This window comes from Myxine glutinosa, chromosome 4 (genome assembly GCF_964187855.1).
Source record: "Myxine glutinosa chromosome 4, kmMyxGlut1.1, whole genome shotgun sequence".
Taxonomy (NCBI): domain Eukaryota; kingdom Metazoa; phylum Chordata; class Myxini; order Myxiniformes; family Myxinidae; genus Myxine; species Myxine glutinosa.
In genome coordinates this window covers 38955634-38970394 of record NC_136264.1, presented here as the reverse complement: position 1 = coordinate 38970394, position 14761 = coordinate 38955634, and the positions used below count along the sequence as shown (strand labels likewise).

The following is a 14761-nucleotide window of genomic DNA, read 5'->3' as shown; positions in this document are numbered from 1 at the left end:
TGATTTTCAATTGCTGGGTGTGGGTACCTCTCTCACCAGCCATGGCTCCTCAGCAAAGGACTTCTGCGACTCATTGGAACTGACACAATCTGTCAATTTCCCAACCCGGATCTCAGTCAACGGTACATCATCTCTTCCAGACTTGGTTGTGACTTCCCTGCAAATGTCTGCTGTTCTCCTTCTGCTCCAATCGGTTCATCTGATCATGTGCTTGTTAAAGTGGACATCTCTCTGGCCATTCTCAGAGAGCCTCCTCAGCATCGACTTGTCAGGCGTTTCACTCAATCCGACTTCAAGCATCCATCAATCATCTGGACTGGTCTCCCATCTCTACTGTCTGACAACTCATACTATGAATTCTTCCAAAGAGATTTGCTCTCTCTCATGCACAGATTTATCCCATCTCGTCTTCAGTTTTCTTACCCTTCCTCCCGTCCATGGTACACTGAATCTTGCGGTGAGGCAGTTGTCCTGAAACAACTTGCCTTCGCCACCTGGAAGACAAATCCAACTGAAGGCAAATCCCATCTCGTCTTCAGTTATCTTACCCTTCCTCCCATCCATGGTACACTGAATCTTGCGGTGAGGCAGTTGTCCTGAAACAACTTGCCTTCGCCACCTGGAAGACAAATCCACCTGAAGGCAAATCTCAACCAACCTTCATTGGTGGAGGTAATAACTGAGTCTTAATTTTCCACTCATTTGAAAATTTTTTAATATCCGAACATTTCAGAACACCATTGTTAGTAAAGTTGCCTATGTTGGAAAACGTCAAATTTTTTTGGAAATAATAAACAAAATAATTCAAAATAAAAAGGCTGCATTTTATAACAAATATTACTTTCCTCAAAATAATTGAAAATAATAGCATTCTTTTTGTATAATTTTCTACAATTTCAAGAGCAAAACATGAAAATCCAAAGTTATTGACCTTTGGAAGATGAGTTATTCTTCCAAAAACACACCAACATTTTGATACTCATTTTCTAATCACCATGTGGAAAGACTGTCATCGTATTGCTCCTCGAGAAGCTTTGTCTGCAAGGGCATCCATCACGACAGGAAGCAACTGCTTGCGTGATGCCGAGGCAGTTCCCTGGCAGTAAGCCACCCAGTATTGATTTGTACCATTCAGGTCACGAATTATTTGCAGTTGCAAGTCTGGGGAGCGGCAGTTTTCAAGAGCCAAGCAAAGCTGCAGGAAAAGATGAGTTGAGGGGAGGGGGAAGAGGAGGAGAATCATCAACTCACCAAATCACTACAGCTTCACAATGTATGGTTTTTTTGCGTATCGTTGTGTGTACTCAAAGCTGGAACACTAAAATTGATAATGTTTGAAAATGAAGACAAACGAGTCAAATAATCAATTTCTTACAATGAAAGTTTTATTGCGTGCTGTTGTAATTGATTAAAAGTACCAACAATATTTTTTTTACAATGACCTAGGGTTCATGGAACAGTTTGCACACAAATCACATCCAACAAAAGGACAACAAGAGACATCAGTGTATACATTTAAATTTACTCCTAAGTACATTGGTAAGCAATTGACATATTACAAGATATGGGATTTTTAACTAAGATCGTCGCATTGTGAGCTATGGGTTTACATAGAATGCCAAACAGGACAATAACGTAGGTTTCTACCCTGTGTGATTCATGTACAATTTTAACCTTTGTCCGTAACGCTGCATCCTTCGTGTATAGGAGAATGCCCCGTTGGGGAGTCTTCTTCAAATGAAATACGATGGTGAGGAGGATGAGTGCATTATATGAGCCAGTCTCACTATGAAGAGCCAGCTCAGCCTCCAGACCATGGCGCTGCAATACAGTCTGACCAGAAGAAACAGGAAGTGGCCGTCACGTCAGAACAAACCAGTTTCAGTTACAATAAGCAGGCTGGAATAATAAGCCATCTAATTGCATTAAACATGTGGAATATTTGATACTCCATCCTCTCCCTTCCTCCATTTTACCTTATAATGCCCCTTTGATCCTTTTACTCTTTCCTCTCATCCTAATTGAAATAATATTCCTCAAATAGGTGATGAGAATAAAATCTGCCTCGATATTTGCACATCTCGATCAACAGCCCAGGTTAAATCTTTTATTTTCCATTCATGTGCAGGAGCCTTCGAAAATATTAGGTGTGCCAGAAAGTAATGTCGTTTTTTTTCAAAGAGGAATATACAGCTTAAAGAACGTCATTACTTTCCGGAACACCTAATACAACTTGAAACTACACAAAGTAAACACCCCTTAAAAGTAAAAATAAAAAACACAAATTTTCTCAAAAAGATGCAAGTAGGAAGCATTGTAGATGCAGCGTTTGTATTGGCCACTATAGTTATCAACTGGTATGGTGCAACCATGTATATTGTTGCGGTTACCTGTGCTATGGGTTAAAGAATCTTCAGTATAACAGCAGTTATTTCCATAAGTATCTGTTCAGTTAATCTTTTGTATTACATGTGAATAGATATCCGGTTCGTATGTAATAAATAGTTGGTCTTCCATTCCATAATGTGTTTCTAATCCCCTACAGACCATCGTGTTGCATGTTTTTTTCCCGCATCCATCTTGTATCTCACTATTCCTTCTCTGAGAGCCAGCTCAGACTGGCTGTAACTAAATCCCAGAGCCAATCAGGTGTGGGCGTAACAAATACACACCTCCCAAAAATGCCACCAATCGGAGAAAAGCACCTGGGAAACCTAGCATGTTCACGCCCCGAATGAAGGAGCCAATCAATCGGGCTTCATCAGAGTGGATCAGGAGCGGCAATAGACGGAGTCACATGCAAGGGGACAGATGATACAAGCTCAGTAATCTCACGCTCTCATGGTCTCCCAGTGGCTTTGGACTGCTCGTCTCTCTCGGTGGCTTGTTTGACTCGTGGGGTCTCTTGGCAGCTTCGATGCTTGGTCAGTGCTCTGTGGCAGTGCGCTGGTGTACGGTTCGTGGTGCAGACATTGACACTGGGATACTCTGCACGGATCATAGCACAAATAGCGACACGGACATTCCGGCATGCTGTGCAATTGCTGTACTGAGCCATGGTGTTCTGAGCGAGCCGGCGCGGTTGTGGAGGAAAGCAGCAAGACAGCCGTTTACATCTCAGTGCACAGGGGTCGTTGGTGTGAACCTCACAACCGTCAGTGTTTAGTACTACACCAGAGCATCAACAAATAAAGAACAGAGCGCCAGATTTCCATTAACAGGGGTCGTGGGAGACACTAGACGCCTTCCAGAAGCCGTGAGCTGCAGCTCCCAAAAGGTACACGTTGGGCTGTCTGGAGTCCATCATACCAAGTTAGGGAGGGGAAATCTTATCTTACCCCCAACTGTGTCTCTTTCTCTGTTGAACGAATGCAGGTCCTAGTTAGATTAGCCAAGTTGACTGTAGCCCACATAAAGTTGACCATGTGAAAAAAATATTCGAATTCTGTTTTGTTGTCAGACAATTAGAACACCCTCTCGAAAGAACCATATAGGTGCTGTATACGAATCAAAATTGCTTGTTTTAAAATTTTCAGAGGAGGGATATTTCGATTAGTTAGTTAAGGTGGTAACGTTTTTTTTTCTACAAACACTTCTTTCACAATTGAGAGTTATGTCATTATATGAGCAGTAAAAATACCTTCAAAGTGATGTGTAGGTTGTGTTTTTACAATTTTGATTAGCACATTTGAGAGGTCACATGGCTCTGCCTATCTTACCGATCGTTGGAAATTCTTTTTCACATCTGATACCATATTTGACGATCAGAGCTCAACATCTCACCAATCATATCGGTATATGGGCTGAAATCCAAAAAATATTGTGCTTTTTAATCACTTTAATATGTAGAAAGTGGGAGCATACAAAACCTATTAAATAAATACGCTTATAGGCTTAGTTAGAAGAATCGGTAGTTTCTTAAAATTTGCAGATTTCACTCCAAATTTCGACAGTTATTTACTCCACGAGCTCCGATCCTCAAATCAGAAGACAGCTTTCGATTATACACATTAATTAGTCTGTGAGAGACCATCGTTGAAAATCACATCATATAATAACCACCTTTAGAGGCCATTTTTCCCCGCAAAGCAGGGGTTGGCCTTTTTCGGGAACCGTGGTTGTTGTTGTTTTTCGGTCCCCTTTTTGAAGCAATGTTTTACGGCCGGATGCCCTTCCTGACGCCAACCCTTTTTGCCGCCTTTAACGACAAACAGGGAATTACCAGTGAACTGGTACTCAAACTGTGTCTCTTTTGCAAACATGTGACCTCTCAAACTCAAACATCATATAATGCATAAAATTGCTCCAGCTACTAATTTGTAAACTATAGCACCCACAAAAGCGATGTATACAGTGATTCATAGGTATGAAGATCAGACAATCGATGATGTGCGTGGGAAAAGTGAAAAAATAAATTTTGAGCGCTTCATTGTGCAGAAACCGTTGCGGCCTGTTTCAAGGCAAGGCATTTTTGAGCAGGCTGAAAAAGCTTTTGACCCCTGCAGGGGAGAGCGGGCTGACCAAGGATAAACCTGTTTTTGTTTTAATTTAATAAGCTGGTTAATTAATCTTCAAAAGGGGTGTTTAAATTTACCCAAACACCCATTTTTCATTCATGCACTCCTTTGGAGTTCCCTTCTTATGCATGCAAAGTTTCTGGCTGCTATGTTTCATGGTGTTGGAGTTGTGGACACACTGACTGACACACACTTTTTTAAATCATTATAGATAAACAAGAGCGAGCCGTTTCTGTGTGAATCGTAAATCACATATCTGTAAAATTAATTGTTCATCGATTAATTCAACATTGCACAATCAAAATTATTCACAACTCCAATTGATCCGAAATTTGCGTTACCACATGATTTTCACACGCGGAAGCTCAACGTCACAATAAGAACTTTCAATTATTTATCGAATCTAAGATAAAATAAAAAATTACGCCATTTTGTCCGATCTGCGGAGAGAGCTTTTTGGTTTGTGCCTCGGCACTTACGCATCACGTTCAAAGGTGAATTCTTTGTAACGTATCAAACTAATTGCGTTTAATTAATTTAATTCCGTATGCAGAATGAAAATGAATATACAAAGTTTCCACAGTCACCAAATCGATGATAAAACAAAAAATAACGCCCCTCTGGCAAATCGAGTATCGTAGGTCGGGTGTGTTGGAGGAGCAGAGCTGGGCTTATGGCTTGACCCTTCTACATCTCGTTTGAAGGTGAATTGTATATAAAACTTCGTTATCTTCAGCTCTTTTACAGAAACAATACCGTGAAAGAAGATAAAATTCCTTGTCAGATATACAATACATCTCCATCCAAACAAACAAAGAAAGCACATATTGAATTAACAGAGACATTATATCTCCATCATGAGACCAACAAATCGACAAAAATACATCAACAGAGTAAAGAGAGACAACAGACTGCTTGCATAAATGAGACCGAAGAGAAACAGACTTCAAACAAGAAAATTAGGCCATTTGGCCCAACATTGCCTTGGTGCAATTCTTGCTACACCTTTAAACATTGATCTTATTGACGCTTTACTAATATCTAAATAAGCTAATCTTGATCGGGTGACCCAAATTGTTACACACACACACACACACACACACACACACACACACACACACACACACACACACACACACACACACACACACACACACACACACACACACACACACACACACACACACACACACACACACACACACACACACACACACACACACACACACACACACACACGTAGGAGGTAGAGCATGTTAAATGGGAAAACTTAACTTGAGATAAAAGAAAGGAAGTTGGGAGGTGACAGAAATAAGGAGGGGGGGAAATGGTGGGAGATAGAGGTCAAAAATGTCACCATTTCTGCAAACCTTAAAATGGCACCTTAATTGAAACAAAAACAAAGTAAATGAAATGACAATTGCGTTGCAACCTTTGGTTCATAAAAGTGATCACAAAGGTTTTTACTAAATTAATCATAATGGTCATTATACCTCCAAAGTGCAGTAGACAGTACAGAGTTCAACCCTAATTCCTTCAACCTCAACTGCCTTGGCGTCTTTGTGAAGGAGCTGCTCCATGCTGAGGCCATCGATATTGGATTTAATGCTCAACAACTCTTCAAAAATCTCTGATCTTGAAGGAAGTTGTGGAAACAAGCCCTCCAGAGTCTCCAGAACAGCACGGTCCTTTGGCGTGGTTTTTCCGGCCGCAGGTGACAAATTCACACAATCTAATACGATGGTGGCTGCAAACAAGAAGAAAACGTTCAACATCAATAAATGTACCTATAGTAATAAAATAACCATCTTACTATAATTCACCAAATGTCAGTCCGTCTGTCTGTCTGTCTGTCTGTCCGTCCGTTCAAAAGTACCGCAAAAACGGCTGAACCGATCGCAACTATATTTTGGGTGGGTAATCCTAGGACCCCCTGGAGTAAAAAAAACCACCGTTTAGAGGCCATTTTTCCCCGCAAGGCGGGGGTTGGCCTTTTCGGGGACCGTGGTAGTTGTTGTTTTTTGGTCCCCTTTTTGAAGCAATGTTTTACGGCCGGATGCCCTTCCTGACGCCAACCCTTTTTGCCGCCTTCAACGACAAACAGGGAATTACCAGTGAACTGGTACTCAATTAGCCGACCTCGGAAGGATGACAGGCTGAGTCAACCCCCCTGGCATTAATTCGGCGATCGACCGAGATTCGAACCCAGGATCCTAGGATCCTAAGCCGGCACCCTAGCCGCTAGCCCAACACCAGGGCTAGCCCAACACCAGGGATACCAACACCAGGGAACAACCCCTGGAGTAAAATAGGCTATATTGTTTTTCCAAGTTTTCCAAGTTTTCCAATTTTTCAGTTTTTCCAAACAGGATGGAATAATATTTACCGATATTGTTATGTGCTCCTCCCCGACCCCCTGGTCACGGTGTACCTCCGAGCCCCGAGAGGAGTCACGGCAGCAAAGTGTGTTATCCTGTGTCAAAAATCAATGGTGAAACCACACCAATTGTTACCAACAAACAAATATTGTATTAAAAATCACACAAGAATAACAATACAACAATAATAGCAATCAAAAGTACAATCAATGTATATCTTATGATGGTACCATCAGCTAGTATAAGGTAACTCACTGTGCTCCAAGTGAGTGAAAAAAGAACATTCCCCAATGTCTCTATATTCCCGTCTTCAAGCTCAAAGTCGATCCCCTCCAGCGATCGTCAGAGCAATGTCGAATCGAAACCAGAATCCCGTTCAGGTGACGGGCCCAGTCACACCGCCAAAACTGCACAAAGACGTATGCGGCCAAAGCAGCGCAAAGAGTCACGTGGCCCAAAGCTGCGTAAAAGCGCACTCAAGGCGACTGGGAAATCACACCCTCTGGTATGGATGTTTTACAGCTCCAAATCGGCGAACCTCAGGTTTGCCTTCAAAATCCGTGTTGCACACACACATCCCAGATAGACATCTGAATGGTGAAAACGGCTGACGCGAAGCAAAGACCTTTCGCGATGAGCAAAGCGCGTGAGTCAAAATGGCCGACGGCTCGTTCTCGAGACGCAACGACCCGACGATGATTCCTCGGAATCCAACGCCAAACCTGACACACAGGTTGATCAGCCACAGCGATAACAACTCAATCGCAGGAATCCCTTTTCCCAGGAAACCCAAAGTTCACTTGTGACTCTTGCTCGACAACGTTCGATCCAGACCGCAAAGCAACCAGCTTCTTGTCCGACTTTACTTCGCTCCGCCTTTTTTCTCTCCTCCTCTTCTTCGTCTTCCGGTTCCTGTTTCATTTAAAACCTTAACCTTTTATCTTTTGAAAACAGTTCATGGACAATATACCTTTTGAAAACAATAATAGTACATGGGATCAGAAATATTTACAGTGGATGCAAAACCACAACAATGGAAGTGACGAATCCATAACAATATGAACAGTGATGTGGCTTTTGTGGAAATTCTACATACCAGGAGAGAGTAGATCGACTCATGACGAACTCTTCCTATATAAACGTGCGGCTCCGAAGTAACATGGCAGCGTGTGCAAAGTGACTGAGAAACCGGTGTAGTGGCCGCTTCCGTGTTACACATTCGGCGCGCACTCTTCACACATAAACGTGCGACTGAGAAAGATGTGTAGCGGCCGCTTCCGTTTTGCAGAATTCAATCTTTTTTAAAAATGGGCGCCATGTACTATTTAGATTTTGATGATTTGCGTGTGATAGGATTCAACTGATGTTTATATTGTTGCGGATATGAGGATTGTGTTTTTTTATTGTGTGCTTTATTATTATTATTGTTATTGTTATTCTGCGCCTCCTGCCTCCGGAGCTGTGTAAAGGTCAAAGGGCGTCCCATAATTAGTCCAAGAGCATGCACGTCAGCCCATCATAGAATACCCCTGTTCAATAGTTATATCTTATTATGTGTTTTAGGGTAAGGCTGTGTCTCCCATTAATTGAAATACTCCATTGCACCAGTGAAAGAGATAGATTCCCTTCATTCCCATTCCCAAAAACCTCCATCCCCCCTTTTCGTCAATTGCCATTCGCATTGCCAACTGCATTTTGGGCGGTTTTCTCTTCATCCGCCATTGACCACGAGGCAGGGTTGGGGAAGAAAAGCGGGTCCCCACCTCGTCATAAAGGGGAGGAGTGAGTCAGCCCCACTCAACCAACCACGAACAATGGGTTGGACTTGGAGAGGGTGTGGAGAGAAACATCGAGGAGGTTCGCGAAGGTTGAGGGGTGGGGCCTATATAACCCGCAGGCAGGGCGTTCCCAAGGCAGAAGGGAGATGAACCATTACAGGGAGACGAGAGGAGGTCCAGAAGGGAGATGAACCATTACAGGGAGACGAGAGGAGGTCCAGAAGGGAGATGAACCATTACAGGGAGACGAGAGGAGGTCCAAAAGGAGATGAACCATTACAGGGAGACGAGAGGAGAAGAGAGATGAGCCTTTACCGAGAGACGAGAGGGAGTCCAAGGAGTTGAGTCCAACCAAGAAGTCCAGAGTTGAACTGCAGCTCGAGCCACCGCAACTGCATTTGCTGCAGCTGGAGCCACCGAAACTGCAGCCACAGCAGCGTGAGGCCTGGACGGCAGTTTGGAGCAGGGCCGCGGAGGAGCGGCGGCTGCCCAATGAGTCAATCGTGCTGAAGGACCAGTGGACCTCCCTATCCCGCCAGCCATCCATCTCCCGCCAGTCCTATCATCATTCCCCGAGTGAGTCTGTCCTTGTTTGTTCTGTCCCTGGGTTAATTAAGACTGTAGGTAAGCTAGCGTTGCACTGTGTATCTAATCTCGTCTGTAAATAAACGTGACTGCTTTCTTCCTACTTATATGTGTAAATAATAAATCCAATTCCTCTTCTGTACGTCTTCTTCCTCTTTGTATTCGGTCGCTTTAGAATTTTCCCGATTGAATAGCGGTGGCGCGATCCGGCCAAAGTTTGGGGCAAATCGGGTATTAGTCGGGGAATAACTGTTCGGTCGCGGTTACACCACCGCTCGGTCAAAATAACATCTTTAACCGTGTCCGTAACAATTGGTGTCGAGGAGTGGGATACGAGGCCCGAAGCGCGCTTAACGCGCTCAAAATTACAAGCAGTTGGAAATTGTTTTGTTTTAAAGAAAAACCCGAATTTTGAAATCGTGCCATGGCTGGTCAAGGCGATCGGATGCCGGTGGGTGAGCTAGAGATAGACGGGGTGGAATCGACCCAGGACCTCGGGGAAATGTATATGGAGGATGTGGTTGAGGGGGTATCAGATGCACAAAATGGCGTCCTCGCGCACGTGGGTGTAGCAGCACCAAATTTAGCCGCGCCCGTGGTCGCGGCAGCCGAGCCAGAGATGCCAATGAATTTGGACCTGTTTATGAAACAGATGATGGCCTTTATGGTAAAAACAGACGATAATTTCAAAGGGATGGAAAACAGGATAGGGGGCCAAATGGGACAAATGGGGAACCGGATGGAGGCTCAGAGTGAGCAATTGGGGGTAATGAGGGACGAAGCGAGGGGTACCGGTGAGGGATTAGACAAGAAATTTGGGAAGTTAGACGATAAATTTGAGGGGTTAGACAACGGGATAAAAGAGGTGAAACATGGGTTAACGGGGGTGGAAAATAGAATGGCTGCCCAGGAGAATCAGTTAGAGGGGGTGAAAAATGGGTTAATAGGGTTAGAAAATAGGATGGAAGACAAATTGCGGGAAATAGGGGAGCAATCCGCCCGGGAAATCGAACAGATGGGGAACCAGATGGAGGAGATGAAAGAGGAGATACGACGAGGTGTAAGTGAGGAGGTCTCGGGGGTACGCGAGGAGGTAAAGCGAGGCGAAAAGCGTATAGAGAAAGAGGTGAGGAATAATACGGCGAGGTTACAAGGGGGAATAGAGGGTCTGACGAAGGGAGTAGAACAGCTGACAATGGGACAAAAGGAACTAGTGGACCAAGTGGAAAAGAACACGGCAATAATCGGGGGGTTAAAAGCGACACAAAAAGACATTAAAAACGAATTAATAGCGACACAGAAGGAATGTCAGATGGTACATGAGGGGTTGACGAAGAAGTTGGAGGAGGTGACGGAAGTAATGGAGACGAAGGACCGAGAGGTGAGGACGCACATAGAAACGGTTAAAGTGGCGTTAGAGGATGAGATAGAGGGGGCGCACAGGGAGATGAAGGAGGTAAAGGAAAAATTAGAGGAGGTGGAAGAAGGGGTGAGTGAAATTAAGAAGACACGGAGGGAAACTAAAAAGGAGATAAGGGAGGAAGTGATGGAGTATGTGCAAGGTCTGTGTTCAAATCATGATGATGTGCTCACTAACCAAATAAAGAGTTTGCAGGTGGCAGAGGAGGTGCGACGACGAGGTGTCAAGGTGATTGGCGATATATTCGGAAATGTATATGATGTGAGGGGAGCTTCAGTCGGCTTGGGGGTTGTTGTGGACCCGGGTGTTCGTGAGAGGCCGTTGGTGAAGTGTGCGACAGGTCTGGTGTGCGAAAAAAGAGGTGTGCGAGAATGTCCGACTCTGGGGTGTGTGAGGAAAAAGTGCGCGCCGAGGAGTGAGTGCGCTGTCGAGAGTAAGGGAGAATGCACGCCTGTGGTGAGTGTTACGGAGGAAGTAACGGGAGAGTGTGCGCAAGAGAGTGCGAGAGAAAGGTGTGTAACGGACAGGTGCATCGGGAAAGAGTGCGCTGTCAAGAGTGAGGGAGAATGCACGCCTGTGGTGAGTGTTACAGAGGGTGTAACGGGAGAGTGTGCGCAAGAGAGTGCGCGAGAAAGGTGTGTAACGGACGGGTGCATGAGGAAAGAGTGCGCTGTCGAGAGTAAGGGTGAGTGCGCTGTCAAGAGTGGAGGTGAGAGTAGTGAGAGTGACACGGAGCGTGAGTTGGTTATGACAGGTGAGCGAGGATGTACACCTGGAATGGAAGGATGCACACCTGGAATGGTAGAGCGTGTGTGGGAATGCACACTTGAGTTGGTCGTGAGGCACGTGGTTGGGTGTGCGAGTGAGAGCACACCTGTGGTTGTCACAGAGGAGGTGACTGAGGAGGGGGCGCGAAGAGGTGTGTTGGGGAGGTGTGCGAGCGACGAGTGCGTGCAAAGGTGTTCGGTGGTCAGGTGTGTGACCAAGTCTGTGAGCGGAATGAGTGTACCGAGGTGTGTAAGAGAAGGTGCAATGACCAAGAGCAGGGAGACAGCTGGATGTATGAGCAAGGAACGGGCTGCGGGGTGTACGGGCGGCGTTGGAGCATCGAGCTCAGTGAGGGTGAAAGGGGTAGCGTATGCGTGTAAGCATGCAGGTGAGGCATCGACGGTAACCGGGTTAGCGGTTAGAACGACATTTAGCTGAATCGAGCTCTCGGTGCGCGTCGGGCAGCTTCGCGTGCCGCGAGGACCAGCGGGGATCCGAGCCACGGCGGGTTCGAAAGGACCGCCGTACGCGATCCATGCTGGGCCTCGCTTTGAACGGCCGCGTCCGTGCTCCACTAGGCGGAGCGGGCAGCCCGATAGGAAGGGTCGTCATGGCGACCACTTTTTATTGAGACGTTCCGGCAGGTCGAGATCGGGCAATTGGATGGCTCGGTGCCGAGATGGTGCGTGGGATCTCGGCCCGGGTAAGCCTCCTTCCCTGCACCGAATGTCGGACGCATCCAACCGCCGGTACCAAAAAACCCGCATTCATTGCTCGGCTGTACGAAGCCGGGCTGTAGACATGAATTGGCGCACCGAGAGGATCTAATAAGTAGACGGGTGATGAGGTTAGTGTTTTGGACCCAAAATTAGAAAAAGGCAAAATTTGATGATTGGTACGGTGATTGGCAGATGATTGGCAAATTTTTGATTTGTTGGATTTGGTGTGCAAAATTGATAGTGGGAACGTCCCCCATGTGGAGGGATGGCAACTCTGTCATCCCTCACAGAAAGTGGGGGGCAAAGGAGCACTAGTTTATGGGGTTTATGGCAGTGAAAACTAGCCCGGGTGGGTTAGGATATTGTGTGTAGGGACCTAGAAGATGACATTAGGTAACGTTAAGGTTAGTTAGTGACAATGACACCTGTAGTGGGGACGCAGGTAGATTAGTGTGGATGATAATGACGTGGTATGTGCTTAGTTTAAAGGGAAGACGGGGAGCACTAAGTTAGCAGGGCAACAGGTAGTTCAGATGATGCCGTGTGAGTGTTGGAGGTGTATTCAGAAGTGTATTGTGAGCAGTGTGTGAGGAACAGGTGTAACTGAACAGGTGGATGGAGCAGTGTATGAGGGAGTGATAGTGATGAGTCGTGCTGACCAAATGGTCCAGGGAGAGGAGGAGGGTGCAGGTGGCACCAGGTGTGATTGCACAGGTGTGCAACAACAGGTGAATGGAGAACAGGTGTATGGAAGACATGGAGTGTGGAATATCTGGAGTATTGGAATGGATGGTCGTGGAGTGAGTATGGTGGAAACAATGGAGTGGAGTGGATGGTGCGAAGGTGTGAATGGGGGAGAGTGGACCCCCATCACGGAAACCCGGGGCGGGTAGTGTAAGTGTTAGGTATGGGGTATAGGTAAATTGTGGTTGGATATTGGCATCTGTGGTGCGGGTGGAAGAATGATGATTGGATGGGTGCATTAGTGTTGTGGAAATGGCTGGGCGTGTAGCCTGTTAGTGTGTGTAGTTGGTTTGAGCACTCCACCACTGTGAGGATGTCGGCCAGGTGAGGCCGCAGGTGGGCTCTGGGAGCCGGTAGTTGTGGATGGGGCCCGAGGATCCGGAGTACGGACCCGGGTAGCCCAGTGCCAGAGGGCACCAAGGGGTGACAGAGCCAGGAGGGGCTTTCCCCAGTTAGTTAGGTTAGGGTGAGGAGCTAGGTAAGCTCGGATGGCAACTGCAGTGGTGGAGGTGTGCAGGTGGGTAGACCTGCTGGGAGAGCTACACGTCACAGCCCAGAAATTGTGCAAGGGCACCGGGAGATGAATCGGGGGAGTGAGACCCCAAATTGAGAAGCACCACAGTTTGGTCAATGGGAATTGGTTTTTAGAACCCATAGTGTAAGTGGCCAATGGATTGGCAGGGAGAGACCCCGGGTAGTGTAAAGTGTGTTAAAATCATTTAGAGGATAGTTAGGATTGAAGTCTCCTCGCACCATCTACATCCACTCACCTGAGGTGACAGGTACCTCCACACCATGCCATGTTTAATTATTTTTATGATGCAAATGTTTTGGATTGTGAGACGCATCATGACGTGGGTGTGACATTGTGCTTTGTTGTTCCATCTCTTCCTCCTTATGAGGATTGATGATAAATTGGGTGATGGTAAATTTTGAAGTAGAGGGATTGTGAAGACGAATTTGGTATAAGGGAAATATGGGAAGACGTGACAGTAGCGACGAATTTGTAAATGTGTAGATTTTTGTACATATGGGGTAAGGGCAAGGGTAGTGTAGGTGACAGGGGGGTGACGTACGGTAGGGACGAGCTTTCTCACTTCGCCCTCCGTACGCATTTCGCCTTGCATTGCCTTATTGATGTGTACCCTTGTGACCTTACCCCTAGCTCATTTGTCTCTTTTGTCTCCCACATGACCTGTGCGCCATTGGGCGCCGAGGGGAGCGTGCGTGAGTCCTCCATTGTCCGCCCGGAATTCCCAGAACCAGCTGTCTGCATCGATGCACCACATGATGGACCACATGCCTGTGGCCGAGCACCACGTATGGACCCCATGGGTTGGGGCATGGCCCCTCTGCTGGAACCGGCCATGAGGGCCCGAAATCTTGCTGGCGGACCTTGGCCACAGGGCACCGATGCCCCACAGGTGAACCACACATAGTCGGCCCTGTGGGCCATAAATAAAATAAAATAAAAAGGACACATTGGGTGCAAGTTTTAATACAAATAGGCCGCCAGTAAGAAAATGAAAGAAAGACAACAACTGGAAGACAATAATAATAACCAGCAGAGGGAGCCGAAGAGCAAGAGACCACCTGCAGGGTTAGGGGTTGTTGATTTATTTTTATTATTGAACATGCATTGAACACTGATGAACTATGGTGACTGCACCGATTGGTGCTTGAGGGTGCTTGTATTGGTGCATTTTTGGGTGATTTCATGGTGCATTGATGCAGAGCAGACTGTCTCCCCCCCCCCCAGAAAGAACAGTTACAGGTCCTGGGTTAGTTTTGTAAATAAAAGCAGAGTCAGTGTAAATAATGCTCCCCACCGTCAGTGTATAGTTTGAAGACC

The 14761-nt window shown here is 46.1% G+C and overlaps 1 protein-coding gene across 1 annotated transcript in view; it reads right to left on the bottom strand.

The window, feature by feature from the left end:
- Positions 1 to 698: 698 nt before the first annotated feature.
- The window catches only part of PRUNE1 (prune exopolyphosphatase 1), a 36738-nt gene continuing 22675 nt past the window's right edge, over positions 699 to 14761 (bottom strand). The window contains exons 5-7 of the mRNA XM_068112195.2: positions 6011 to 6264; positions 1675 to 1833; positions 699 to 1195 (exon numbers count right to left, since the gene is read on the bottom strand). Coding sequence (XP_067968296.2) covers positions 1010 to 1195; positions 1675 to 1833; positions 6011 to 6264 — 599 coding nt within the window. The 3' untranslated portion in view covers positions 699 to 1009. The remainder of the gene's footprint in view (positions 1196 to 1674; positions 1834 to 6010; positions 6265 to 14761) is intronic.